This window comes from Silene latifolia, chromosome 2 (assembly GCF_048544455.1).
Source record: "Silene latifolia isolate original U9 population chromosome 2, ASM4854445v1, whole genome shotgun sequence".
Classification (NCBI taxonomy): Eukaryota; Viridiplantae; Streptophyta; class Magnoliopsida; order Caryophyllales; family Caryophyllaceae; genus Silene; species Silene latifolia.
Window position 1 is genome coordinate 171,416,974 of NC_133527.1, and position 25,790 is coordinate 171,442,763.

Here is a 25,790-nt window from a genome sequence, read left to right on the forward strand (position 1 = left end):
GTTTTAATTGACAAACTAGAATTATATACAGGAATGAAACTGTGAAAGAGAGATAATTGAGTGAAATAGAAAATGTTTTAATTGACAAACTAGTAAGCACCATTCATAACCGTAATTTTATCATTAATGATTAAGCAGTTCCAACTTTCCGTATACTTAACCACACATTCTCGGTAAACTGAGCATGGTGTTGTAAATGGCCTTTGTTAGTGTTGAGTTTATGGATCCGGTACTTAAGAAAAGATTAAGGACTTGTCATCATCATCAACAAATGTGGTTCAACAGTTAGATTACACAGATTACCTAATTCCACCGCTACTACAACTGCTGCACTGCACATATACAAGGATGTCTACAGTCTAGAAGGCAATACATGGAACTTTGACACGAACTGTACAACTGAGCCCTAAGAATCAGAACCATGGATGCCAAGTTGGGTCCATCATACACAAATTACGGGGGCTCAAGGCGGCTTCAACAAGCTCTGCCATCCCCCTCTGCACAGACTGTGGCAGATCCATTGCGTTCTCATCCTGCAATCAAAGTTGAGAAGGGAGATTAACAATTAAGTGACAGGGGAATGTACTCTACTTAACCATCATGTTTCTGAAAAGAGCTGACATCTCCCAACACCACCGAATGACGAATCCATTTTTTGTTGGGTTGCCCAACAATCTTGCATTTAGATACATAGTAAATTGTAAAGGGGACTGACACACAATTGACACTCCAAAGCATCTTCCAGAACTCTCACTAGATTAACTCTGGGAAATAATCTTAAAGAGTGTTGGAATCTAGTTTTGCAATTTCAATAGATAGTCAGATACCCCAACATGTAAAATACTGGATATCAGGAGTCAATCAGCTAAATTCGGTAAAATAAATTTCTACACCCGCCAAACAAAACATGCATGCGACAGGGAGATACTCGCATGTGAGACTAACCCACAGACTTGTGTATCCCGCATATAAATACGGAAAAATGGGTTTGTCTCACATGTAAGATTGTCTCATTTAAGCTTTTACCCCCAAAAAGGGGGGATAAAAGCAAGAGAAATAGAGAATAGAGCATTACCTCCTCAGACAAGCTCTGTGGGGCTATTCCGTTGATTCGTTCGATAACAAGCTCAACGTTGGCCGTCACCCTGTATTTGAAATCAGCTGGGCTGAGACATCCTCCAGGTACGGGAGCTAATGGCATTCCGGGAGGTCTTCTCCATGACCAAGACATCAACTCATCACGGAAAAACATGGCCAAGTGGTGCCATAGATGTTGGTTTTGCTGTACATTAAACGTAGATACTGAGTAAAAAAAGAAAAAAGTTGTATATAGTTGCACTTTAAATTTGATACTTGTAAATATGTATCATGTAGATAATTTTTACCCATTAGTCATCCAGCTAATCTTAGAACTACCAATCACTGTAATCCACACACTCATATTGGTCATAATCATCACAGAAGGGAGAGATGAAGCACAACCACCTTACCCTAGTACATAAAGGGCATCACGGATTCACGGGTAAGGCAGATCGGGTGCACACACCTGTTTTAAAGATGCCAAAGAGGTTTCCAAATGACCCATAATGATATAACGTCAAGGACTACATTAAATGAATCAAAAGGAAGTTCAACCAGCTGAGCCATTGGGAAAATCATTTTAGGGCAAGGCTTTGTTGTTGATAGGGTAACCGATTGAGTATTGGAGAATCTATGTTGCTTTGAAGACGTCAGAACTAAAAACTACAAAACAAAAGAGATCTCACCTTAGGTGAAACAACAGCTTGTGCTGCAGAACACATGGCAGAGACAATGAGTCCCTCTACTCCAAAATGGGAAAAGAATGACTGCATATTCCTAGTAAGACGGAAGGGCACGGGCTCATTAAATTCAACCATTCCATTAGCATCATATGCAGGGTGGAAATCTGTTTGAAATATCTTTCCAGTGTTCTTAGCAAAAAGAATTTTGTTGGGCGACCTTCCCCCAATTTGCAACATGTATGAAATGAAGCAAGAGAGAGCTAACTGCGTTGCAAATTGCTTTTTAAAAGCCCACATATGGTTGCCATTTAAAAGTGTCTTGTAGATGAACTGGGATAATATGTTATCAGGCACACGACTTCTTATTACTTCATTGTACGCATGGAGACGAAGATCAAGAATAGCTTCTGGCAAGATTTGACCAGGCATAGCAGGGTTTAACTGTTCCTTGAACAGAGTTATGGGAAGATCAGCTTCACGGTCGTTTCTTGCACAATGGTTTTCATAAACCTCCAGCAATGTGCTATACATCACATCATCTTCTACCATCCGAACCTAATTCAAGGCAAACAATATTGAATTCAGAATGAAGAACAGAAGCTGTGTTTATTTAGCAACCATTCAAACAAACATTAGAATAGAACTTTCCATTTTTCAAAAAGTAGAAATTTCACATTGCATTCACGAGGCCGCTAAAGTAGCCGACTTTATGGTTGGTTTGGGACATTTATGCCCTACTCTTACAACGCGGGCTGAAAGTCATTGACTTACTCATCTGAAATGATGATATAAGTTGGCCCTTTTAAGGGAAACAACATAGTTTTGTTCCCTTGGGAAAAAAAAGATAACCTCTTACACAAGATCTGGAGTTCTGGGCCATTAGTAGGTTCTGCAGTGATATATATCTCATCATAGGAAGTCACATTAGCTGTGCTATATAAAAAAAGATCAATAGGAAAAATACCTGAGACCAAACAGGAATGATAATAGGGGTATGAATGTATATATGACGTCTCCTAGACTCCTTGTGCTTATCAAACATGCGATTCATCACCCGGAACAACTGAAGCATCCGTTCATCACTCCTTGCATTTGGAGTTAGGGAAGTTTGGACAATAAAATGTCGTTGTGAACCGTCAGAGCCAATCAAAGTTAGCCGGCGGAAACTATTACCATGCCTTCGCACAATTGAAATATCAGGGCCAACTCGGTCCAATTTTACCGTATGATCAGGAGCAATTTCCTAAAAGCACAACCAACATTATAATAGAACTAGAAAAGTAAAACAAATGTGCCTCTCTTAAGCTGGGACAAATTTCGTAGAACAAACAAAAGGACAACGGGCATATGTTCTTTGACGTTTCACTTCTAAGGTCGATTCCGACACAGCATTTAAGAATATGAGAATGGAATCCATACCCGACCTTCACTTTGAAGAGAAACAAAGTAAGGACCACATGATAAAAGTAGCACAGTATACTGTGCATGTATTCTTCGTGTCTCAAAATAAAGTTCGCACACCCTTGGGACAAAGAATTAACGACATAAATATAGGGGTATGCAAAGAGGTCCAATTTGGAAGAAAAAGACAAGTAGACGAGAAATCTTGTAAGACAGTAGGGAAGGGTATGCAGGTGCGCAAAACTTAAAAGGCATTTCTTGTAAATTTAATGTTTTTACAACAACAACAACATCAGAGCCTTGGTCCCAAAATGATTTGGGGTCGACTGATATGACTCATCATCTAAAACCGTCCATGGCATCCAATAAGTCCCCATAATATACAGATATTTAAGTAAACAGAGTTAGAAAAAGCATAGTAGTGTATTAAATAATTGTGAAAATAAAATAATAAGTAAACCAAATTTTAAAAATAGAAGTACAAAATAAAAACGAAAAATTGAAAGAGTAGAATAAAAAGAGATATATGAATAAGACATTTAAGAATCAAACTCCATCGTTCACCCGTATCATTTCTCTAAAACAATGTCCAAAAATGTTAACCTTATTTAGAGACAGCCTTAAAAGGGAAATGAGAAGCTTCTCAAGAGACCAAGGGAGTATCATTTAGAGATGCCAATGGACATGTTTGGATCGGGTTAGCATAATCCGAAAGACATCCAATTTCTCACCAATTCAAATCCAACCTCGATCCTAAACCATACCTCTAAGGCTCTAAAATCCTCAAACACAATCCAATCTCATCAAAACCCGAGCAGAAACCATTGTAAATGGAAAATTATTTTGCATGACGAAAATGAAATTTCAAAAGTCTAATGCAGAGCCTAAAAATCATGAATTTTAGATCGAGTAGGATTTGGACAGGACATGGTTCTGTAACAGTTATTATTTGGGTTTACAACAATGGATTGGGTGTGGGTTTTAAAAAACTGCATTTGGATTGGACTACCATTTTGTGCAATATTTAATGAGGCTCTATATTTGTAAGCCTTATTTCAAAAACATTACACTTCATTTTTTTCACTATAAAAATACACTAAACCTGCCAATAAGTAAGTTTATGTTTTGAAGACATGTCCCCGCACCCGTATCTTCATTTAGGACGGAAGTCCACATATCTAAAAATGAGTCCTGCCAAGTGCAACGCAACTATTGGTATGCTTCTTCAATCAATATCAATGAGCATTATCTTACCTGATCAGTGAAGTACTGTCCTGGAACCTCGACATCAACAACATGGAAATCATGTAGCACCTTACTTTCCTCTTCCAGCTTCAACACAGCAGGAAATCTATCCTCAACATTACTCTGCAAAACATTTTTCCAGTGCTTCAGTCTCTCGGTGAGTTCAGATAGTGTTGCCGGAAAGGTGCCAGTGCTGTCTGGATCAAGATCTCGTTCAAAATCTTGCTTGTACTCTCTCACAAATTCAACATGTTTATTTATAGCATCTACTGAGAAACATGCCCTGCAAACACCAGAAAGCTCTTTCTTAAGAGACTGAGGAACTTCGGCTGTGGTGGCAGTGGGATACTTGTAGCATCGATGAAGAAGAGCATTAACAACTGCAAGAAGTCTCTCCTCTGGCAGTGTGACAAATCTTGATCCAATCTCAGTCAGCAGAATCTGCAATAATAGAGAAACTTTAACAAGTACTAACAAATCGGAAGATAAAAAGATAGGAGCACAAATGCACAACTAAAAGGTACACCCTCTGTCCTACTAAGAATCTAAGATCATCCTTGAAAACTATTTACGGTCATAAATAATTGTTTGACAAGCAAGCAAGCAAGCAACTGCATTTCACACACACGTCATTTAAATATTCCATGCGCATAATTCAAGATTTTTATGATAAATTTTAGTAGTTATCAAACTTTTAAAATTCATTTCATTATAGGAGAAAAGGTAGTCAAAGGTTTCTAGCTTTGACCAAAGCTTGTCACCTAAGACAATCTCATAGGGGTAAGGAAAGAACATGCACTAGCTTTGTTTATAGATGCAAGTGTGCAACAAGCACCATTATGTTGTACTTCCCTCTGTCTTAAACCATTTATAAAGATGTTTTAGAGATGGTTAAAGATATATTTTTCAAAGGCATATTTTCTTAACCTCCATATTTTTCATTCATAATAGGGTATACAAACTCTTGCGCAATAAAAAGAAGTCAAGATAACAAGCATTAAGAAAACAAAATGAGAGTAGCATAAACATCATTGATCTATGCGCAAATTTCCCAAGGCATGTAATAGAAAATGAAGATGGTACAATGTTAAGCTTGGTAATAAGATATTGGTCTTCACACACAGCACAATACAAATAAGATGACATATTTGTATGTGAGAAACAGACATCAAGCAAATTACGCAAGCACCGGCTACTCCTGTTAAGTTTGAATTAAAAGCAAGACATACTATCTCTGCAAATAGGTTATGTTTGCTTTTAGAATTATTATTTATTTTGTTATGTAAGCATATGCAAACAGGCTAAGGAGTCCAATTCATGCTCAACCACACAAAACAAGCATATAAAGAAAACATAAACTAATAGCTAAGACGGTGTAACATTGAATATGTAAACCAAGTTTTGAAGTTTATCATCAGACCCTTGGCGAATCATGAATCGATTCGACCATATTCTTTCATGGCACTTGTTAAAATTCGAATGTGTAAATCAGGGTTATCACATTCATGTAACCCCTAGCGAATCATGACTTAGTTAAAAAAAATAACATCGTCATATCTATTATTGAGGTCTTGATAGTGGCAACAGAATGTCTATGTTCAAATGGTTAAAATATGATGTAACACAACGAAGGTCAAGAGTTCGAACCTCGTTGTAGGCATGAATTTTTGTTTAAACTTAGCCAAAATTGCCAGAGTTTAGTGTTGTTAATGGGTTTCCAACCAGAGACGTGAGGGTATGCTTTACATATGGTTTACCACTACACCAAGTCTAGTGTGATGCTTTATTTGAACTTGACAAGATATATAGTTCTTTTCTTTGCCGGTGCAGAGTCGTCATTGCCAATAGCGACTTAGACACACAGTCGCATGCGAAATGACGACTTTAAGTCCTGTTGCAGTGTAGCCTAGTCAAACCACGATCCTACATGGCCGAAAAATATTTCCATATCTCCAATGGAGCCAAAGAGACATTACTCTCTGATTTTGGATCATGATGGAATAAATCAACATGCCTCACTAAAGTGGTTGAGCTTCTTTCTCTTGTAAAGTAGCGATCCTTTAATGCATTTCTCGATGAATATTTTCATCTGGAGTCATTTGGAAACAACCTCTTTCTGTTGCTAATACAAGGGTAAGGTTGCGTACATCCGACCCTTGTGAAGTTCCCTAATTAATCATTTATCATTCACCCTCACCGATTCTCTACCCCTTACTTGCTCTCTTGAATCCGTGTCAAAAGCAAATGCGGCAATTCCAAGTAATAGGAAGGAGTATCAATATGGAAAACAACGCAACCACTAAAGAAAAATAAATCCTACCTCAAGTTCACTAGCAAGATTAGTATGTTTGCTTCTAAGGGCCTCCATTATATCCTTCGCGGCATCAAAAGCACTGGCAGCAGAAGCCATCAAGCTCAATGCACCAGTACGTCCCGATGCATTTTGACTACTACCATTGATGGTTGAACCCTGGTGCAAAAAGGGCTCTCCGCTGGATGCTGGGCCAACTTCTCCACCAACAGAGCGCTCTGTTTCTTGGCTACTTCCACCATCATGAGCAGTACCTCCACTACCAGGTTGAGACATCTGATGAACTTGATTCTCAGATGATACTGTACTGAGCGAGGCAGGGCCACCAGAAAGGTGCTGATGCGTTCTCTGCTGAGCCATGGCTACTCTACCTGTTTCAGATTTGTTGGCCGCATCACGACGTTCAAGTAGATATGTTCGGAGCCAATAGTACAAAGCCTGCAATTCAGAGGCAATAAACCTTGGAACATCACACTTTTTATATTTATTTTTATTTTGCGCAAGGGAGAGCGTTCAATTCAATTCCAAAAAATAAAACTTGCCTGTGGATATACAGTAGCAATTTTTAGTAGAACAAGCTTGCAGTGAGGGGCTTCAGTTCGTTGCAATGAAAGCAACAATTGAGGAATCCAGGAAAGCCACACCCAATGTGGTATTTGGTCCAAAAATTTGTCAAAAGACCTCCCGGCAGGTTCATTCGAGGTGTCAAAACTAAGGAGGTAAAGAACACGAGCTAGATAACTTCGTGAGTTTGGAATACCAAAGTTGATACCTTGGAGAAAACAACTGACTGCGAATTCCAACCAAATTTCATTATGCGTTTCTTTATATGCCTGAAAAACAGTAGGAAATTAGACAGGCATCCACATGCAAAATACAGACATCATGTGTCAAAATAATAATACATACAAAGTCACAATAACTTCCCCAACTAATCCATCCTTTGGGCAGGTTTTTGAAAAGACTGATGGCATTGGAATATTCTCGATTAGCTGCTTCACAGTCATTTAGCTTCAACAAAAAGTCACCTTTCAGGCGAAAAATTTCAGCTTTGTGCTTGACTGGAAAATATTCAAGATTAGTACTATTGATTAAATTGAGTCCCCTAGTGAGCTCTCCTTTCATTTCCAGATAAGCTTTTGCTTGTTCTCTAATTTTCACGAAGGCTTCCTACACATATAAAAGGCAAATAAGCAATAAGTTGTCTGTACTGTCTCATTTCTGACAACTTAGAACACGGCAATGACTGTGAAGCATTCAGATTGACTAAATAGAGATTTAAGATTTAGAGCACTCAGAAAGACCGTCAATGCAGCGAAGAGAGATTTAAAAAGGAGAGGATATCACTCCTAGGTCCAACGAGCTAAATATGTATTAACATACCTGTACTTCCATAGTGGAGTGGCCATACATCTTTTCCAGTATAGTGACACAAACATCATGCAGGCCTTGTTTGCGAGTAATATGAGCCAACCTATTGACATTCCAAGCTTTGTCACGGTAACCAAGGTGGTGAAGCTGAGCGTTGGTTGAACCAAATTCCTTGAAAGCCTCTATGACAGCGTTATAGATTTCATTTCTCCACTGCAGCAAATCGTACCAGACATTCATGTTATCCCACTCATTTGGGGTCCTCAATCTCCAAGTCTCCAGAATGTCCTTCAGGTCTGCATAAACTCCTTCATGTCCACCAGAACCAGAATTCGCAGCATGTTTATTTCCATTTGCAATATCCACTAAAACTCTAGCAGATTCCTGAATTTCAACCAGCTGCTGAAACTGCTGTAGAAGCGGTATCCTAGCATGCACTGACATTTCAGGCAACTGCCACCACTGCTCTAAGACATGGTCCACACCTTTCCCAACAATATTTTCAGCATCTCCCACACCACTGACATTTTTTTCATGTAGTGCAAAGTAAGCATGAATTACTTTGAGTTTTGGAGTTTCTTCTACTTGGGCTTTAGGGATTACATCTTTCAAATAAGCCCAATCAGGGACTTTCCACACGCAATCAAGTAAAATGTCGTAATTTTCTATGGACTTGCCAAAATCTGCCAGAGCATCCCACTGACTAAGTTGACTAGCACAGCACAGCCACTGCTCCTCCCAGAGGCACATCTCAGCCTTTGGCACAGTGTTGTTGTATGTGCCCTGTGTTGCCTTAACCATGGCCTGGTAAAACAAGCTTTGGGCCCGCTGCCAATAACCATGCTGCACAAGTGAAAGACCCGCCCTTGTTTCTGCTGTAACAGATCGTTTTTTCCATAACCCACACCTCATGTCCTCTTCATTGAGCAAACGGTAAAGCTCCGCTAGACATTCAGCACATTTAGTATCATTCATGAACAGCATAACATGATTTTCAAGCAAAGCTAATGCAATATGCCAAGCATTATATGTCTTTCCAATATATTTGATAAGTTCACTGGGCATTCGAGGTTGAGGGTGGCTTAATTGAAGCCCTTCCAGAAGGGCTTGTACAACATTAGGACGTTGTGTTTGTTGTTTCTTGTGACAATCTTTTGATAAGAGAGCAATCATTGGCTTAGCCAGTGCAACCTGCTCCTCTTTATTTAAGCTCACCCAGACTATGGGAAATACCAATACCCACAAATGATATGCAACATTCGCATCTGTATGAGCCAGCTCTCTCAATGGCACGAGAAGATCAGACACCTAAAAGAAAAGAAACAATTTTTAGTCCACTTTCTTGTTTACTTCTCTCGTTGTTTCTTATTATATGTTGTTCTCAATAAGATGAAAGACTACCTTGGACTCCCAAGTCCCGTCTCTCTCGAAATATACAAGTGCAACTTTGAAATTATAAACCCATACTATTATGACTATAATTTTCAATATAAATATAATTGCGACAATTTTTTTTTTTTTTTTTTGGGCAAAACATTGTGAAACTCGAAGTCAGCAGGTTACCTCAAAAAGTGAGAACATGCAATAGAAAAGCAAGACCAATAGGACATATAGCACATGTGTGGCAAACAAATCAAGAATACAGGTGTCAAGCAATTACACCATTAATATCATATATGGATAGCTAAAATGTAGCCCCAAATAACGTAAATGATAAAGTTTTTGCCTAAGCCTAAACCACACATTGATCTTATTTCTCAGCAACATGTTGCATCGCCGTGTGTTAGTAAGTGCGAGTAGCATAGGGCATCAGAGGTCATGATCAGCTTAGGCCTAATGAATCACTCATAAAAGAACGGGTGATGACAGGGCGAGGAGACAGGAGGGAAACAATTGAGGAGAGAAAGTGACATAAAACAACTGATGAGAAGAAATAATATAGATTGTGGACAAACTTAAGTGGTGCGAAAGAGCAATGGTCATAACGCCAGAGTCCTTGAGTGTGAGGATGTAAAGCAGACTAGGGAGAATGAGGGAACAAAATATAGGTGAGAAGCTGACATGCAGTAGACCTCTGACTTTGTTCTAAGGCAGCAATTCGACCCTTATCATTTTTTATTAAATAGGCCATCAAAAATAAAAACAAAATTTAGAACAATGCTAAACCGTATGTTCATAACTAATATCCGATACCTCTCCGGAAGTTAATGAAGAAGGTCCTCGGAATTTTCATTGAGGGAGGAATTAAAAGAAAAGTGAAGTACATCAAAGAGAAAGGGAGAATCACCTTTAATCTGTTCATCTTACTCAGGAAGTTAGCATGCTTATGAACAAGCCCTTCAAATGTCAGTGGAACAGCATCTGGAGGTTCAGGGACATCAGTAGCCTGGTAGTTCATAGCAGGGACATCAGGAGGATAACTTGAAGAGACAAGAGGTGGCAATCTTGCGGAGTTAGGAGCAAGTGTGATAGACTGATCTTCAACAAGAATAGCAAGAAGAAGATCAAGACCTTGTTTAAGCCAAAAAACATCACTCAGAGCCTCCCAATCCTGAATCTGAATGATGTAATGCAGCCGAGCAAATAATGTCTTTGCCAGAGATTCGTGATAAAGCGAAAAAAACTTATTTCTAGCTTCAGGATCCTTTGCCCTCAGACCAAGCATGAACTGCCTTTCCACTCTCTGGAATACTTCTTGACGTAAGGGTAGAGGATACCTGCATGATGATGAATTAATCAGATGAAAGAAAATTAGATATTATACTGGCCCACCCACATATAAGTCTTAAATATAGACAGAGTACCTAATTTTTAGGGAAAATTTAAATAAATACCTATTAGAGTCAGCACATACTCCATACAGAAGATCTAGGTACTTCTTGTCCCATTCCTCTTGTATAGTAGGTGAAAAGTGATGTTTGTCAACTTGTGAGAGCTTATGAAGGAAGAAAACAACTTCTTTTGCATTAAGGAAAGTAGTTGGCGTGCCAGCTGCAATGGGTTTACTGTAGTCATTCTCAACCCACCCTTTTATCACATCTAAAATACAAAGAAGAACACCAGCATCAGTGAACTTCTCCGAAAGCAGCACATTCAGGATTTGTGTCATAGATCTTTTGTGCTCGGGCACAAGCATGACTCGTTCACCAATGAGTTTCAGGACCAACTTCAAATTAGAGATGACCGCTCCTGCATCAGCGCCATGACGGGACGAGGTTACAGAATCTGGATCAGGTCTTTGACCCTGCGTGGAATAACAGGCTAACTAATATGCGAGTATTGAACTATTCAATATTTCAATTACATTCATCAATTCATAATGCGAAAGCAAACACGTAACTGGCACATAAATCGAGTCGAAAAGTACCAGTCTCGATTGAGTACCACAAAGGGAGCTCATATCACGTGCTAGGCGTTGAAGGATCCGGACCAACATAGATGGATCAATGAGGTTTTTCTGAACCTCCATCTGAGTTTTAAGCACTAAAAGCACAAAGCTAATTGAGTTGGTAGAGGTATCATCACCAGATGTCTGCGGAGCAGTGACTGCAGCAATTTGCTTTTCTATTAAATCTTGAATTTTTTGATATAAAATCTTCACTTCCCCGGGAGTAACAGTAGAATCCAGAGGAAACGTAAGAAATACAATCTTCATAAGTGAGCACAGTGATTTTCCAGCATCCAACATTTTATACTTGAAACATGGTTCCAGGATCTGCAAAAGTATACAACAAAAATATATTAATAACACAAGAAGAGCAATATGACAATGAGTCTGTATTCTGTAATAGAGTGAACCTATTTCATACTTGAGAAATCTGGCTGATATTATTCTTAATAAACAAATGCGCCTGCTTCTCTAAAACATTGTTCATAACATCCAAACCCTGAGCAAGAGCAGTGAATGGATCTTTCGATTGAGAGGGCTGAATACTACTGAGCAGCTTTTCAAGATAATTGAACTTCACATTAGCATGTGGCCACACATCCAAAGCTTGTGAGAGTAGATCCAGAGCCTGTTTATACATAAACCTTGCTTCCTTGTCTTTGGGCTCTATCACCAAAGCCACCTGATCAAGCAAGTAAAGCTCAGTGATAAAATGAAAATACAACTACAAAATAAATAGATGGTAACAACTCTAGACATATCTAGAGTGCCACTCATGATCCTAAGTGATTGGTAGATTAAAACTATCATTTCCAAATAGTTACATGAATGAAAGGGAAAAAGGGACCATTATCTGAATAGTGCGAATCAGCCAATGTTAAGTTGTTAACCATATTGATTAAGATCAAGTAACAATTTGTCAAAACCGAGTAAGACCAGTTTTATATTAAGGCTATTCCAACCTGCACCTGCTACTAATCCCTAAGATACAAGCAAGCTCCCCTCTTCGACTCCAAGAAAGAAAACCTTGCTCCCAAAATCACCAAATAATAGGTATCATCTACCAAACGTTGTGATTATCGCTTATTCTTTATTTTATATTTAAATATTCGTAGTAGGTTTATGGTTAAAATAACTCTTGCCTCTTCTTTGTAGGAGTTTTTTTCCCATTTGTTGGTTGGTTTCTTTTCTCCATACGGAAGGTTCAAGAAATATACATAAGATTATTGCTCCTAAGACTCTTCGTATGGTGGTACAATGGATGTTGGGTTATCGTATGCAATATGAATCTTTCTCAAAACAATGTCTGATGCATGATGGTCTGTAGACCCCATAGCAGAAGAGTGTATGAATAAACAACACATACAAAGACTATGCAAGGCGTCATATTCTAATAATGATCTTTGTTTTCCAAAAGATATATTTTGTTCAGTTTCTATAAGTTTGTATTTTGTTACTTTTGATATCTTTTCTAGACCTATTATTATGAATTGATCTTTCACTAAAAAACATTCGATACACCATATGGCATACTAGAATCACAACAGCCATTAGTATACCAAGTAGGGGCTTTGCTGCTGGGAAACTTGGTTTGATTACAGGTGACATTTACAAAAAAAAAAAATGCACATCACAACCAACGCGACATTTACAAAAAAAATGCACATCACAACCAACGGTCTTATCCCCCTTACTACTAAGAGAATAAAAATTCTCTTAGTTTTCCCTCCAAAATGTATTTGCCGTAATAAGGAAACAATTAAGACTTTCTTTTAATAAACTACTATATTTTCCTTAAAATATAATTTGATTATAATAACGGATAATTCACGCGGTACCCTTGAAGTTTGCCACTTTTGCACGAAATACCCAAATTTTTGATCCGAAAAACTTAAAGAGGTCATAACTCGTGTTTACGAGTTCAGAAAGTGACGTTTTTTTTTCCAAATTGCTTATCTTTCCGAGAACTACAATTTGGAAAAAAAAAATTGTCGCATTTGGATCCGTTGCTAGGAGTTATTGTGCGTCAAAGTTTTTCCGAGCGAACAAACTTTGAGTGATCATATCTCTTGGTCACGAGTTCCAAGCTCGTCAAAATTTTTTATTAAATCATAGTTCTCGGAAATATAATCGATTTGAAAACAAAAAATTTCACTTTCTGATTTCGTAAACACGAGTTTTGGCCTCTTTAAGTCTTCCGGATCAAAAATTTGGGTATTTTGTGCAAAGTGACAAACTTTAAGGATACCACGTGAATTATCCGTTATAATAACTATACTCTAATCTTTTAATTAAATTCAAAATTATGATTTTTTTCATTATAATAAAATAAAATTAGTATTAAACTATAGACTATAAGTAGCTAATTTTTTCATAATGCAATAATGATTAATTTAGAAAGTAACTTAACACATCCCCTTCTACTAAAAGAATAAGAGGTCTCTCAATTTTTCCCGCTTAAGTGAAATGTTTTGTATTGGTCCTCACTCCTCACACTATATCATAAAAGTATATTATTTATATACCATAAATACTATTACTAATTTTTAATTTGTAAACACATTAATGAGATATTTTTATTTACTATACATGTGGGATTGCATTAATAATGAGAATGATAAGAGAAAAATATTCTCCACAATTTTTTTCATAATTCTATTTTCCTGGTTTTTTTTTTTTTTTTGCTACAAAGGTACTCTACAAGTTGACTATCTCATTTTGCAAATACTCTAATTTTATTTTATAATTAAGTCATTACTTGAGGTTATTCTTTTGGTAAAGGTAATTGTATAATAATATTATTTTTAATAATTAAGTAATAATTTATATAATTAGTTTCAGTTAAATATCAATCTTATTTGGTGTGAAAACTATCAAATTATCGCTCTTATACCGCTTACCAAGCTATAATATTTAACGTCTTTGTATACTATTATCTAAAAATAAGAGACCTCGTCATTTTTACCCTTCGTATTTTCCAGTATCTTAGAAATGGTGTCATACGCAATTGCAGTGATTTCAACCAAACGGAGCGAGTACATACTACACACTCTGCACTTAGGTAGAACCAGGTACAAGGCATTCATAGTACTTTCTTGGTATTTAACACTAATAGAGCCCCCCCCCCCCCCCCTAAAAAAAATGCACATTTATTAATTAGGTAGCAGTCAGCATAAAAGTCGATATCAAATTCCAATTGCTGCGAATCAAAGAGTAAGGGGGGTAGTAACTAAAACTTGGTAGCGTGCTAGGCTGCTAGCATTTTAAACGACCATCTTACATATATATATATATATATATATATTAGGGCAGAGCACGGATCGGATATCCGATCCAAAGTGCTAGTTCGGATCGAATATCCATATTAGAAATCCTAAAGTTAGATATCCGATATCCAAACCAAATGTTCGGATATCCAATGTTCGGGTATCCAAAATAATTGGATCGGATGCGGATATCCATCAGATATCTATACTTTTGAACTTGCTCTAAAATTAAGTTTGAAACACGATTATATTCATCGTCTTATATGATGATTTTCTTTAGCATTCTTAATCCAATGTTCTCGACATAAAATTTAAGTACGACTTACATATTTCTCTAGTATTTTAAACATTAATTAAGTTGTTGTATCAAATAAAATTGTATTTTCTCGAAATTAAACTAGAAAACTATATTTTCGGATCAGATCAGATATCCAAATGTTTTAATTCTAATATCCATATCCAAACCAAAACCAAAGATTTCGGATCGGATATCCAAGCCAAACTTAACTTTCGGATTGGATATCCAAAAATTCGGATCAGATTCGGATCGGCTTGGATAATCGGTTTTTCTGCTCAGCCCTATTATATATTAGTGGCAACTTAAAGAGATGGCTAAAAGTCGAGAAGAGATTTTACCCTTATAAAAAAACTAATAATCATTTCTTCCATTGCAGCATTTGGCTTAAACTCTTCCTCCGCCTGAGTAGAAGACCCAAGGGTTTCAATGTTAGGTATAGATGCGGAACCTGGTGGAGATGTAACAGGAAAAGATTGCATTCCAGGTTCCATCTTTACACGCTTATTTGGATCCTCGACAACTGTTGATGACTCTGAATGTCTAGTATCAATATTAGCCCCACTAGAACTTAACACATCAGTATTTGAGGTCATATCAGTACCAGTTACGCCTTTCATTTCAGTTTGCCTCTGTCTTTCCCAGCCAACAACCAAACCGGCAAGTTCAATTGCTAGACGCCGATTTTCTGCAGTTGTAGTGAGAGGCAAGCCTAGTCGATTGAGAGAGTTTACCATTTGAGGCACAAATTGAGCTCTGCAGGCATAAAAAAGCTCTGAATGACGAACAATGAGCTGAAAAATGTGAATCAGATTTGGAATTGAGTGGCCTTCTTCAACAAGAATCTTCTTTGTATAGCGTATCCAAATTGGCATACGATTATCTCCAGGAGGTAATCTCTTTGGTAATGCCGGCACCAATATGTCAAGTGCTTGCTTCACCAACATTTTATGTTCAGCTTGGCAAGTTCTCAAAAGAGCAACAAACACCTGGTTCCAAGCGACAAGCATGACATAAAAATCACTATAACCAAATAGAGAGACTGGTCATTGTACTTCATCTTTTTAAACCAATGACCTCGTAACAAGTGGCAAAAAATGGAAATAATTTAAAAGCACCTGCAGTATAATTTTCTCAGGGGACTGATAAGCTTCCAAGAAATGACAAACGTTGACAAATGCCCACTGCTTACTCGCACTATCTTCACGTTTCAGATGATTCCAGCCAAATTTAATGAGCTCTTTTCTATGATGTACAAGATCACTCTGAAGATACTTCAAAAGCAGTGTGGCCAGTTGCAAAAGTTCTATCCTCAATGGTTCATCATACTCAGCAGAGACCTGCGTAAAATACAAAATGAAAATGTTGCTACAAAAAATCAGCTATTAGCATCTTATGATATCAAATCTCTTAAAGCACAACAAAAAAAAATTAATATCCAACAGTTCAAGGTCGCAACCACCTCTTCTGGAGGATCAAGCAGTTTGTCAACAATCATTTTAATTATGCTAGGATCAACAACCTCCCAACTTTGACTACTTTGAAAGGCATGAGCCAACGTTGGAAGAACAAGCATTTGCAAAATCACCACCAAGTGATCATGACTCAGTTGCTTTGACTGAAAAATATCGAGAAAATGTGCAAGGAGCGTTTTCTTCAGATTAGGTGGATACCCCTCTGCCACCTGCATAGAAATTTTGGATGTTTGAGTAGAAACAAACATGAGAAATCACAATATAAAAAGCAAAAAGATAAGAGGATTAATAAATAAAGTTAAAAAAGATCATAGTTTGCCCACCTCAATGATATAAAACTCTTTGAGGAAAGTAAAATCAATGCGAGTGTGGCATAAAAAGATGGAAAGAATGTCAAAGAGCACGTTCACTTCATTCTTATCATGCCGCAAGTAATTCAGGAAGCACTTTACAAGCCATTTGCTTTCCTTGACCTACAAAAATGTATACCACATATATTTATCAGATGTAACATAAAGCAGAAAACAGTAGCTCATGTCCCTTGTCTTTGTTTCTATTTGCTCCCTATAAACTATGGGAATGATCATAATAAAATGTCAAAACATCAGACTTAGGAATGCCCATGTTTCAGCCACAAGCAATATTCTCTTGTCCCTTGATTCTTTCTTTCAATTTGTTCCTTGTAAAATATAAGAATGATCATAGAACTGCCAAACATCAGAGTTAGGCCCTCCCTCCCTCTCTCTCCTCACCCATTTGTTTACATACTTCCTATGTCAAATAATGATCTACTTAGATTGACTTGCCCAAAGTATAACAAGAGTTTGTGGATGACGATAATGTTGCTGAAATATGTGGAGCTAAAAACTATGCAACTAAAACCTATAATGACCCCTAATAAATAATAAACAAAAAAGTAGAGTGTCAAAGTAGGAAGAGTATTCATCGACTACTCAAAGCGAAAAGTAGGAAGATTATTCATGAATAAAGGGAATATCACTTTTCCGTCCATCTACGTTGTAGATACTACATTTAATTCACATCAAAGTTCCCAAAATATAAAATAAACAAAAAAGAAACATTTCAATGTATGCACTTTTAAGATGGTCAACTAAAAAAGGAAAGTAGGAAGTTTCAATATGGATGAAGTACTTTTAGTTTGCATACAAACATATTCGAAAGCAAACAAACAAATGGGTGACATGGAGTATAATACTATAATCAAACTCTTCACTTGTCCATTAGGGTAACCACCTCCAACAAAAGGAGAGATTATAATTACATGACCCAAAAAAAACCATAGACAAAGAATACCATTTCCTAAGAGGGAATATTCTTTTGATGTGGATGAAAAGCTTGGGTGTTAACTGTTAAAATCGTGAAAATTGCATCAAGCATATCAAATTGTCAATCCATCAGCACCTACCTGAACTAGGTTTAGTTCTTGTTCATTGTGAAGGCGAGCAATTCGTGCTGGTGACTTCCAGACAAGTAGCAAGGTGTCAAACATGTCGCGATTGTTCTGCAGCCAGGTAGGAATCAATTTGACAAGAGTTTTCACAAGTGCCAAACCCTGAAAATAAGCATCTGACATAACTCCACTACTAGTTGACGGCACACAAGAGCCTTCAGGAAGGGAAGCAGCGAGGCCTTCCTCTCGAGACTGAGCAGTAGATACAGTGGCCAATGGCTCTGATTTAAAAACATATTCAGGAAAGGCACTTGCAATTATTTTCTGAGGGGACTTTGCAAGTTCCTCCCGTAAGGGCTGACCAGCATCAGACTTAATTATGTACATAAACCTGCAAAAACATACCAGAAAAAGTGCTCATCAACAAATAACTGAATAAGTAATCAGCTGCAAATCAGCAAGTATACTCAGCATTTTAAACATACCGTCTGAAATACTTAGGCTCACATAATCGAGCAAGAAAGTAATCAACAGCTGCAGTAGAATACCGATTCAAAAATTTGGTAAGAGGCAGACGGTATGGGCTGTTAATCTCACTGTAAAATTGTCCTGGTACAAGTGCTCCTTCCAAGTCAATAGTTAAACTCACAAGTTCATCCAGAAACTTTCCAGCAGCGCTGGGGAGAAGATGAAACAACTCGATAATGGCTGCAACAAGCAGAACAGCAAGTTCAAAACATCATCACAAAGATTATGTGTGTGGTGTTGTTACAAAGAACACTCTGAATTTACCATTCAAGATACCAGTCCTTTCGGGATTTTCTTCCCAAGATAAGCAAAACGCAATCACATTGATTTTGTTACTCCGACTCGGCTACAAGCGTAAGACATGGCATGTCGTCGAGTGACAGGCACAGCACATTCTTGGGTGTCCGACACGGCTACTTTGTGACAAAAGTTTCATGTTATGGGTCTAAAATAAAGTCTCCAAGTGTCGAGTCGTGTTGGAAGTTCGGAGTGTCACACACACGACATGCAGCCAAAGTGAAATGTCGAAGAACATGGCATTGAATGAGAAATTTCATTAACCTGCAGCAATTTTTGGTTCTTCACCAGCTTTCCATGCTTTCTGGCTTTGTGCAAGTTTCTCGGGCTCCAGCCATTTCTTCAGGTGCTCCAACAATTTCCCACCTAGGGTTACGTTGAACCACGTGGATAGAAGCTCAAGCAAGCGAGCAAGACCTTGTAGAAGAGGCATACTTAGATTTCTAGTGTATGCCAAGTTGACTAATATGGGTCTGAGACTAGTCTGCAGAAGTTCTTTAGGCATCCTTTGCTGTTGAATAACCTAAGGGTGGAAGTCAATTGTCAAAGAGGATTTAAGACTAACAAACACAGATAATTATATTAATATCACGAAAATGTTAAAAAATAACATCGACTAGATCAGACATATCACAAACACAGCAGTTAACACTAATACTACCTCCTACGATATTTATTGTCACCATTTAACTTTTGTTGTCAATCCTTTTCTTCTTCACCAACTATTTTCGTATTACGCTTTCAAAAAAGTCGTACCTAATGTATAGTTGTATATTGTGAGACCATATGAATACTTCACGCATAGTAAACTATGCTTGCAAGTTCTCCATTCTTAAGAAATATATATGTGTGAAGATAAAAATTAAGAATGGACAAATCAAAAGACCTGTCTTAGTCCTTCCTTGGCGACAGCGACAATTTCTGGTGTGCGACATGTTAACGACTTGAAGAACATGGATATAATCTTTGACCGCAGCTCAGCATGATTTGCCGTTTTGAAATCTGCCCATGCCATGGCCGAGCAAAGTAGCTCAATGCAAGCAGTGCGAAGTTTATTTAAGGATGTAGCCACTTTGGAAGTCAAAAACTTCACAGCCCATACTGTCTCATCCGCTTCTGCAATATGCAACGCCTCTTGCAGAAAATTAACTAATTCTTGAGTCAACTTCAGAAGTGGTGGCCTCAAGGCTAGACAGAAATTTAATGCAGTGACAGTTCCAACCTACATGTAAGCAGAACCAACACGTAATAAACCAAAATCACCAATAGAATGTAGCAGCTCAGGACACATGAACACTTTACCTGTCTTTCATAGAAAAATAAATATTAAACAACAATTCACATGAACCATTTACCTGTTGATCAACTGTCTTTGATCGAAGTGGGCGGATGATAAGGGGCTGAAGCAGAGATTGATACAAAGGCTCAAGCAGCTCAGTTACCTCGCAACCTGTCCGACTTGCAAGCAAGGCTAAACATGATTGTACTGTCTTCCTCACACTAATTGATGCATTTGCATTAAAAAGCTCGCTTGCAAGATATTCAACGACACCTTGGAAACTTTGCCTCCGAGATTCACTGTTTGCCTCATCGACATTATTGACCACGCGAAGGACCTGCATCAATACCTGCGTTGTTTCTTCCAGCTCCTTGTTAGCATATACTGGAAGCCTTTTCAGGACATATGTCAAGCCTCGGGCAATTTTCACTTGAAAATGGCAGAGAGTTTCAACAGTGACCTTCCCGACCAAGGCACCAAGTCCGGCAACACCTCCCATCTGAGCTTGCCATGTGACTCCATAGCATAAGTGCAGGAGCCGAGGCAAAAGCTGCTCAAATACAGGAACACGGACACTAGGAGGCGGAGAGAAAACAGGATTCATTGATGGGCTGGAAACAATCATAGGTGTTGCAGGACCTCCTCTTGACATTAACACATCATTATGCTTATACCGAGCAAGGAATAGAAGGGTCTCAGCCAATATGTTTAATGCGCTCAAAGCAGCCTTGGCGTGGAGCCTGTTTTCATCTGCTAAAACATCTACCAAAGCATCTAAGAATATCAAAGGATCCAGCTCTTTAAGATTAGAGCCTGGACTTGTTCTTGGCTTAGAACCAACATTTGTAGATGTTGTAGGAGCGTGAGTAGAAGAATGATCAACGTGAAATATCAGAGCAAAATGGCGGCAGACGTTGACTATGAAATCATCCTCTGGGTCAAGTAGATCCGCTTCCGCACTGGATGAGATGACGATCATCAATAGACTCTTGAAAACAGACTTCTCAGCCAAAAGCTGAGTCTTTGTTTTTACACCCAAATCAGCCTGGAGTAACAAGTAACCATTACTACCTTCTTAATTCACACACATGCACAAAAAAACATGGTAATGCTATGGGATATGCCGTATCCCCCCACTGTCACCTCCAACCCCAGGAATTCACACGAAGTGGCCTAAACAGCAAACTATGATGCTGAGGTGATTCTATGAAATAAGGTTGACGAGTTTAAACATTAATCTCACTTTTCAGAGTCAAGAACCAAGCACTATGCTTTGCTTGATTCCTACCATCAGGTACTAAATTAAGGCATCAACTTCCCTAAACGACTACAGTTCCTTGACTTTTTGAGTAAAACGCAGAAACATAAGAATACTGGCAATGAAGAGATGCATACGAACTGAACAATTACATACAACAAAACGTGGAAATGACAAATGTTCTACTCTATTCCGTCTTAGGAGGACAATTCGTTACAGAAGAAATATGGAGAATAGACCACAGAAACTTTACTACCGTAGAATCTAGATCATGGTATTAAAGAAGGAATGTGACACTGCATTGCTATCAATTTGCACAGGTGCATTTATAGCCAACAACCAAGATTAGGCCAGGATTACGAGAAACCTAACCTTGATAATTAGTTATAAGCATTAAAAGAAACTAACCTTGACATCTGAAGTCTCACATCTTCGCCAAGATAAATCACCAATTGAAGTTAATAATGTCGACAGGTTGCCAGTCGTAGAGGTTTTGTCAGAAACGTTTCCTGGCAAGTTCAGCTGTGCAGATAGCGACACATGAAGAAACTTCAAAGCCTGTTTTCTATAGAAAAATTCTACAGGCCCATTTTTCTGCATAACAGTGGCTATAGCAAGGTTTATACAACGATCTAGAGGAACCAAGAATGGGGTTCCTGGCTCAAACGTAAGAATCACACGAATTCCATGCTCGGGATTTTCTTTGCATTCTAGTGCCAATGGTTCCTTCAGAAAGCGCCTGTTGCGTCCACCTAGCTTGCCAAGTAGTTGTAATGATTTCCCACCCCAAGGGTAGGGTGCAGGTTTCAAATGAGACCACAAAGCCAGGATAACTTCAGACATGACATTTGCCATACTTGGTTCAAGAAAATCAGGATTCAGACTATCGATCCAAAATTCGAGGGTCCTCAACCCCAAGCTGATTAGCTCATCACTTGCTTTCAAACATAGCACCAGAGGCTTCATAAGACGGGGAAGGTAAGGCAACAAAGAACTTAAACGTGCAGGCAACGTCAAGCATAACTCCAACAGAAGTTCTCTCATATCCTCTCCAGCTGGTCCCTCAAGCATAGCAAGTAACATATTAAGACAAGGTTGAAGAGTAGGAATTAGCTCCCGCAGTATAAGTTCAAATTTCCCACCCCCAAGTGCATGGAACATTGTCTTAAGAAGTTGCAGATAACCAATAGGCTTTTCCACTTCAGTGATGTTTTTCATGCACGCTTCAATGATTACAGGCACATGAGGCAGAAGTATACGTTCTGAATCGGAAGGAAACTTTGTAACAGCAGCGAAAAGTAAATTACAGAGGTGCAAAACTAACTTAGCCGGTGGCAAATCCAGGTGTTTCAGAACATCAAGCTTACTGCTCACCAAGAAATTAATCAACACGTCTGCACATGGACGAAAAACCTTTGCCGCTTGTAGGAGAGTGGAAAATATGAGAACCAATTGATTGTTGGAAATCATGCACTCAAAAAGCTCTGGCATGCAAAGTGAGAACATATCCATCAGATCACGAGGCTCCAAAATAGCCAAAGTGTGTGAGAAATGTCCAAGCATATCCTTCTCATCATCCGTATCTTTAAAAATAACCAAGCAATGCACACCACTCTTCAGAACACCACATGCTTTGCACACCTCATCTTCCCTCAAGCCTTTAAACGTAGGCAAACCAGATGAAGGTGAAACTAGCATCTGTTGATGTGCCCCATGTGTAGCCTGTGAATGTGGAGTATGAACATGAGTGATGGTCCAAAATATAGTCTTCATTCCCATGATCAAGGTCTTCACCAGGTGTCGACAATCACTGATTTCCTTGGAATGCTCAGTTGGCAAATGCATATTCAGAACAGCCTGAACTGGAAGTTCTAGTTTTGACTTCAATGAGGCCCTATCTTTTCCTTCCTCACCCTCCTCCAGAAGCTGCGGAATTGTGCGCTTAAAGGTACTAAACTTGCCAACAAAAGAATCAAGTATTCGAACCAGCAATATCCGTGCTTCATCCATAGAAGTCTGGTCAATCCCTTTTTCATAAATTGGCTCTACAAGATTTAGCATAAGCCGAGCACATGTAGTGTGAATACTCAGTGATAATGAGGCATCGTGCATGTTGCTGGAGAACAAGTAAATGATTCGCGACAGTTGTGACAAAGAAAGATCTGCTCGAACATGATGAACAATCTCGGCCAGTAAACTGTAAGCCAGTGGTCTCAGCGTCTCATAACATGCCCTACCAGTTCCAACAAGAACTCTCTCTTCCAATAACGTGTCGATCAAGGGAAACAAACCCCTCTTGAAATCTGTCCCAAGAATGTGCTTAAGTGCTACAAGCAATTCCTTCCTTGTGGAAACCGAGTCTGAACAGGTAACTAGCAGGTTAACAATGCTTCTACAAATGCTCTCTTCATGAGGTCTAATATAATCAGCAAAACTCTTCAATAGGTAGGTCAAAAAAGAAACAGTTTTAACTTGTGCACCCTTTAAGTCAACGAAATGTGTCTTTAAATGTGGGGGCACTTCATCAGGACCAGGACCAGGAACAGATATAGCTGACACCATGAGCGGTAACAAATTAGGTATGTTTGTCTGCACAAGCCTGCTAAACAATTGAAACAAAAACATAACTACTAGTGGACTCTCTGTAACAATTTTGAAAGATCTTGTACTAGGATTAAGCTGTCCAGATCCATGATAAACAGTCATAGCACCACTAATCCCACTACCACTAGATGAAGGAGTGAGTTGATCAGGCGTGTCCATTTGCTTAATATCATCAACTCCTCCAGGTGTCCCAACAGGTGGAACTGGTGCCATAGTTGCCGGATTCTTGAAAAAATGGCTCACTGTCAATCTGAAGTGCTGGTATATTTTACATACAAAATCCAGAAACGGTTGTACTTCAGTCTCAAAAGTAGGACGGAAATTTCTAAGCAAGTCAAAAATAATACGAATACCTATCAACCCGTTTTCTTCATTATCAGTGGTGAGCACTTGCATCGCAACCTTCAAAAGGTCCTGAACAAAAGGCCGTAACACTTCACTATGAGGCAAACGGTTTAATATTTCAATCACAATGTTCCGGAGCTTGTGCTCATGGTTATCAGTGAACTGTGGCTTTGTAATCTGAAGAAGAATCACCGAGAATGCCTTAAAATAATACTTCAAGAAATTCAGGTAGTCTGCTGTATGTGCTATCTCTAGACTATCCCTCACCTCCATTGCCAATTGTAGCCTTGTTTGTATTGCTGTGATCACCCACAAGCACAAAAAAAAAAAATCAAAAGGAGTTGGTGATCCAAATATCATAGGGATCAAACCATGTTTCTCCAAAAATGTTAATCTACTCGGCATAGACGCCCCATGGAAACCCTAACACTAACGCGCCAATTAGCTATCTAAATCAAGGACAATATGTAGAATGTCCATAAAACACAGCAGTCTTCATCACTAACAACAACCGTATTCGATTCTACAAGTAATAGAGATATCAACTAATCGCTAGTTCGAAAGTTCAAATACAAATATAAATGCCGCCACCTTAAGAACTAACACAAATTCTACAATGGCTTCCACACTACAATGAGCTAAACAAGCAACTTTTCATCAAAGAAACACAAACATAACCGAAACAAACTACTACTAAGCTTCGTATCGATACCGACGCAACACCATAATAATCAACAAAAACATTAAAAAAATTAACAAAATGCAGAGCAATAGAAATAGAGAGAAATATACGGATGTCAGGTTCGATGAGGTGCGTAGAATGCTGCTCAAAATTCTGAATAGGACTCATTGTAGCGAAGAAATTATCGACAAAACCCTAAAAATTCCCCGAAAAAACTCGGAATTGATTAAATTAGGGTTTTAAAGTGTAAAGAAGAAGTGCAATGTTGTAAACCATGCAAAGGGAAGTGTGGTAGGGGTGAAGTTAATCATCATAGTATTATATTAGTATTATATACTGAAAATGTTGATTAAGTTTGGGATTAAATGGAGGAATTACAAGTATGATAGTGAATTTGTCGGATGAAATTGAACAAAAATTAGGAATTGTCAAGTTGTGAGTTAGAAGATGAGTGTGGTTTTAGGAAGATGGAGAAGGAAAGACGAGAAGAAGGAGAATGGACAATTCAAGTAGTTTGAGATTTTTTTTTTTTTTTTTTTTTTTTTGAAGGAAAGTAGTTCGAGAATTGAGCATGAAAGAAATGCCAAAAAAAAAAAAAAAAAAAAAAAATGGTAGGAGCTTCTCTTATTAGGTTCGATTCTTAAAACTTCTCCATCTTGATTATTTGTTTATCTTTAATCATGGCTCAAAAACCAATGAAATAGAAGATGATCAATTTGAGAGCACACTTTGAAGAGGCACCAATTCTCATTTGTGATGGGTACTATTCCGTCACAAACACTATTCACATTTGCGACGGGTCAAATGTGACCAGTTTGTGATAAAATGCGACCATTTTTTTAAAAGTAACATTTTATGAACAGTACTTGAG

General features: G+C 38.2%; 1 protein-coding gene across 2 annotated transcripts; it reads right to left on the bottom strand.

The window, feature by feature from the left end:
- Positions 1–82: 82 nt before the first annotated feature.
- On the bottom strand, positions 83–25,397 carry LOC141643359 (transcription-associated protein 1-like). Of its 2 annotated transcripts, none has more exons than XM_074452492.1 (24): positions 25,030–25,397; positions 21,697–24,536; positions 20,107–21,075; positions 19,638–19,973; positions 19,016–19,274; positions 18,412–18,634; positions 17,942–18,317; positions 16,839–16,988; positions 16,503–16,724; positions 16,159–16,380; positions 15,382–16,029; positions 11,901–12,161; positions 11,459–11,806; positions 10,926–11,335; positions 10,379–10,808; positions 8,104–9,399; positions 7,630–7,890; positions 7,263–7,553; positions 6,730–7,158; positions 4,419–4,850; positions 2,728–3,006; positions 1,767–2,318; positions 1,076–1,282; positions 83–533 (listed from the first exon to the last, which is right to left on the bottom strand). In XM_074452492.1, the coding sequence occupies exons 1-24, from the start codon at positions 25,085–25,087 to the stop codon at positions 414–416; spliced, it is 11,619 nt and encodes a 3,872-aa protein (XP_074308593.1). In that variant the 5' UTR covers positions 25,088–25,397; the 3' UTR covers positions 83–413. The 2 variants fall into 2 exon arrangements, with proteins under 2 accessions (XP_074308593.1, XP_074308594.1); XM_074452493.1 differs by lacking the exon at positions 25,030–25,397 and having other exon boundaries at positions 21,697–24,150; positions 24,246–24,333.
- Positions 25,398–25,790: the final 393 nt, after the last annotated feature.